The 4,715-nt window shown below is 37.1% G+C and overlaps 1 protein-coding gene across 1 annotated transcript in view; it reads right to left on the reverse strand.

The window, feature by feature from the left end:
* Positions 1-2,971, reverse strand: part of ASXL3 (ASXL transcriptional regulator 3) — a 176,822-nt gene extending 173,851 nt beyond the window's left edge. Inside the window, 2 exon segments of the mRNA XM_077753852.1 lie at positions 19-317; positions 2,871-2,971. Of these exon segments, the coding sequence (XP_077609978.1) occupies positions 19-317; positions 2,871-2,971 (400 nt within the window).
* Positions 2,972-4,715: the final 1,744 nt, after the last annotated feature.

The raw sequence follows: 4,715 nt of genomic DNA on the forward strand, positions 1-4,715 counted from the left end.
GCCCCGCGAGCGAAGTACCGGGAGAAGTGTCCCGGGCGGTCCCGGGCGCCGCGGGCGCGGGGCTCCCCGAGATAATCGCTGCGCCCCTCCGCGCGCGCACGCACACACACAGGGGCCCCTGGGCGAGCCCACTCCCGCAGAATAACAAAGAGCAGGAGCCCGGCGGGCGGNGCGCGCGCACACCCGCGCACACTCGCCGCGCGCCCCCCACTCCAGCCACGCCCTGAAACCCTCGCGAGACCCCTCTCCCTCCAGCCCAGCCCCCCCAGATCCACGGGGCGCTGCCCTCTGGCTGCAGGCCGTGCACCCCCGGCCCGCTGGGCGGAAAACTGGGGACACGGTAGCCTTTGGAACTTGTGTAGGAGTCCGCTTCGCAACTCGAGGCTTCTGTCCTGTGAGCTCACACTCACACACACACTCTCTCTCTCTCTTTCTCTCTCTCTCTTTCTCTCTCTCTCTCTCTCACACACACACACACACATACTCCGCACTACTTCCCTCTGCTGGACTCTCAACCCTCTTCTGCTTTTGGCTGGGTGGATTCCCAGAGCCTTGCTGAAAGGGTACAAAACAAGCCTCTGAACAGAACTAATATTGGACGTGCAACTTGACTCAACATTAGCCATCTACATCATCTTAAACAATGCAAGACCAACGAGATGTGGCCGTGGATCAGTGCCATGCTGTGCCTTAGCACCAATTATTTTTAAATATCGTACGGTCATCATTCCATAGCGTAAAACGTGATGCATATGTAAACAACTGCACAGCTAACGCTTGCGTATTTTTTAAATTACTTATAATTGCCGGGTTGGAGACGCATGAAGAGTTGGACTGTTAACCTTGTTAGGGAGCTCCAAAATGTTATGTTAAGACTTGAAAGTTTATTATAACCTTTCCAACTTCTTAGACTGCTGGTAAATTGTTTAGGTCAAGAAAGTTATTGTTAAGCAAAGAAAAGAAGGAGTCCTATGACCTACACATTAATTTTGTGTGTATTTATCTTAAGTACCTAAAAAACAAAGAGGGCACTCATACTGGATTATTTATGTAAGGTTATTTCCTAAATGTGATAATAATAGTATGTAAATAGTACTTGAAGTTTTTTCACATACATTATCTCATTTGACTCTTTCAAAACAAGGCGCTCAAGCATATTTTTTTATATCTACTGAACAAATGAGGAAATGAAACTTAAAAACACATAGTACATGAGATCTCTTGCTCAGTTTTAAGAACTGAACACAATCTTTTGACCCTACTCCCTGTTGTTTCTATTGTTCTAAACTGCAATACTTAAAAATAAATACTCCTAACTAGAAATGAACATCTACTGAAAAGGCATATGCCTAAGAATGAGAATGATACTAGTAAGGTGATTCCTTTGGGTATAGTGTCAAATGACTGAAGTAATAGAAATGTTCAATTACTAAAAATTAAGCAGAGGCAGTTTACAATCATAAAGAGCTGATTATGTTAATCTCTTAAAATATTTACTTTGTTAATTCATTATAATAAGAAAAAGTTATGCATCCTTTGAAGTAAACATCTTAAAATTATCTCCAGTTTCCTACTTTCTTATTTTTTTAAGTGGATTTAGAGAACACACTGAAATTATCCCTAGGGAAAAAATTTACCCACACAATTTGCATAACTCTATCCAGGTGTATTATATTTTTGCTTTACATTTCAAATATATTAAATTTGAATCACGTTCACATCTGCTTTTATTTTCAACAATTCTCTTTATAACTAAAGCAATTGATATATTTCAAAGTACTCTCATTCTAATGTTTTCTCTTCTATTCAGAAATACCTATTTTAAGCAATCAGACCATAACATATAATTTGTTATTTTCTGTGAAATTGTGCTTAATAAGAAGTTTTAGAGCCAGCTAAAGGAAAACATACTTCTTCACTTGCTTTGCTGTAACTTATTATTCTTTAATAAACAATTCTGGTTATTACAGAGGAGGACATATGTATCATCCCACCTAAGCAATGTTACTTGATTATACATTTTTAAAAAACACCCTAAAACTAAATGCTGTTATTCATGCACTCGTTCTTTGACAGTGAGCCAAGTATAAATAATCAATATTCTGAAGACTCTTAGATTCTATCTCTACTTTTGGGTACTTGAGTATAAATAGTCTGTAGTAGGTATGTCTACTTAAAGACTTGTGTTCTATGCCAAAATAATATATTTTACAGAGCACCAGAATAGAGGTGGGCTACCACTGCCGAGAAGTTGCTGTTTTTATATTCTTTTCTTCTACATTTACATATGCACATCAAGCCATACTTTTCCTTATGACAATCTCCCAACAAATGTAGTGGAAGGAAGTAGCATATGAATCAATTACAGTTCTTTTATAGTTTAGTAAATTATATGAGTATCTTTTTTAACAGGTAGAAAATAATGAATGCCACAAATGTACAAGTAAAATTACATGCAAATTAAGAAAAATAACTCTCTACTGTGGTGATTAAAGAAGGCTTTCAGAAAGAGATGTCCTTTAGAATGGAATTTGAAAGATGGAAAGGATTTGAACATTCAGATTTGTAGGCCAGGAGAGAAGCTTTTCCAAATAAAGTGCAGTAAAAGCCAGGACAATTTAGAACTAGAAAAATGCTCAAATGGATAGATGACATCTACCAAGTGCTGCTGGCATTCATTTCAATTTCATATAAGATAACTTGTATTTCAAGAACCCTTCCTTAAAATGAAGAGGAATAACTCAAAGAGCAGAGGTTCCAGTGAGAACTGCCCTATAAATTCTTCCTTTTCTGAGCTCTCCATCCAATTAGATAGAATAGGAATAGCTCCAAAGTTCATTTGCCATGTAACAGCTCCTTCTCTGCATTACCCTGCTTTCTTTATCCTCGTTCCTACTTTTAGGTTCAAATTCGACAATTCAAACTCCCCTTGTACATGTCTACCTTCATCAATCCCAGCAGACCTTTCCATCTCCAGGAATTTTATTTTGTTTTATATTATGAGATGTGTAACAATTGACAAACACTCAATAGTAACCAAACCCAGAGTAATAAATATCAATTTATATAAGACAAAATAGAGGTGCTGGTGTGCTCAACAAGGGTTAACATTCATATGAGACTCCAATGGTAAGAGAAGAGAGATCTAAGAATTTGGGGGTAGAAGTGTCATGACTGGTCTCTCAGGAAATACAAGGTTTTACCATGAATCCTCATCAAAGTGTTAACCAAATATGGGAGAGTTTAGGTGTGTTGCAGTCAGAAATAAGAGACAGGAATTGCTTTCATTGCCACCCCATATGCCCATCGCATGTGGAAGTCTAGAATTAATGGAAATTTCTTCCACCCTTCCCCACACACATGGCAGCCAGCAGCACAATACAGAGCAGAAGGTGGGGTGGGAAAGTAATAATAAAAGTTGAGAGGAGAGAATGGAGGCAAAGGTTGCCAGGGGGATGGAAGAGGTCTTCAGTGGTCTTGATGACCATGTAAGTTTTATTTCTTATGTATAAGCTGAGAATCTCTGAATTCTTCAAATAAGAATATTTAAAAAACTTATTTTCCCTAAACAGCTTTTGTTAATGATCAACTAGTATCTTACTTGTCTGGAAAGGTCATGAAGTTGGACGCCTTGCCTACTTTGTCTACTACCCAATTCACTGAATTTCCAGCATGAAACAAATTATTTGTCATAATCTGGCCCACAATACATATTTACTGAATAAAAAATAAATGATTGGAAATTTAGTAAATTGATCCCTTTTATTGTAAATCCAAGTCCAGTCAACCAAGATCTATTTCTTTTCCTTATAATAGCAAAATGTTTTTTTCTGTCCCTCTCCTATATTTCACTGAGCAGTTCAGGAGTAATACAAAGTGAGGTGCAATAAAGCCAAATATCAGCATTATTAATTATGTATAGTCAGATATTACTGAGTGGAGCTCCTAAGGGCTAATGAATTATGACCTTGTTTCTCTTATTCTAATCCTGCATATGCAATGTAATGCAGTTTTCAAGTCTCTCAATATATTCATTTAAAGACAGTTTATACTATGAATATAAACATTAGCTGCACTCCAGGAACATACAGAAGTGTTTTAACACTATTATCTGAGACTAATTTGATCAAAGCTCATGACAATTCTTCCTCTAGGAAATGAGTGGATTAACTGTGATTATTTTGTTTTTTTACTCAAAATCTACAATACTTCAATACGCTGAGATTTTAGTGCACTATAATTATATACATGTTGCTAAAAAGAATAAAAAACCACTTGTGAATTTTCTTTAAAACTTTTCTGTAGCTGATTTTATTTGCATTCTCAATGCATATAATTTTCTTTTTTAGTTGATTAGAACTATTTTGACACCCATTTTAAATTCTCTGGTCAATTTGCATTATTATTACATTTCAACTGATTAAAAATAAACAGTTTCATGTTATACATGGAGTTAAGCATTCTTAAATGTGAGGAGAAGCAGAATAAAGTGGCCCAAATATTTTCATAGTTTTCTTCTTTTTCACTTAAATTGCTCTTTTTTTCCTGCTTTATCTACTTCCTTTGTGAAATCACACACTCTGCTTCTGAGTAGAGCCCTTCATTCAAGAATTTACCTTTTCCCCCTTTAAACCCTTAATTAGGCATAGAGAACACAGTCTGATTTATGGCCTAGTGTTTAACAGGACTCACGCTTAATCCATTACACAAAGAGG

This window comes from Crocuta crocuta, unplaced genomic scaffold (assembly GCF_008692635.1).
Source record: "Crocuta crocuta isolate KB4526 unplaced genomic scaffold, BGI_CrCroc_1.0 scaffold231, whole genome shotgun sequence".
NCBI classification, from domain to species: domain Eukaryota; kingdom Metazoa; phylum Chordata; class Mammalia; order Carnivora; family Hyaenidae; genus Crocuta; species Crocuta crocuta.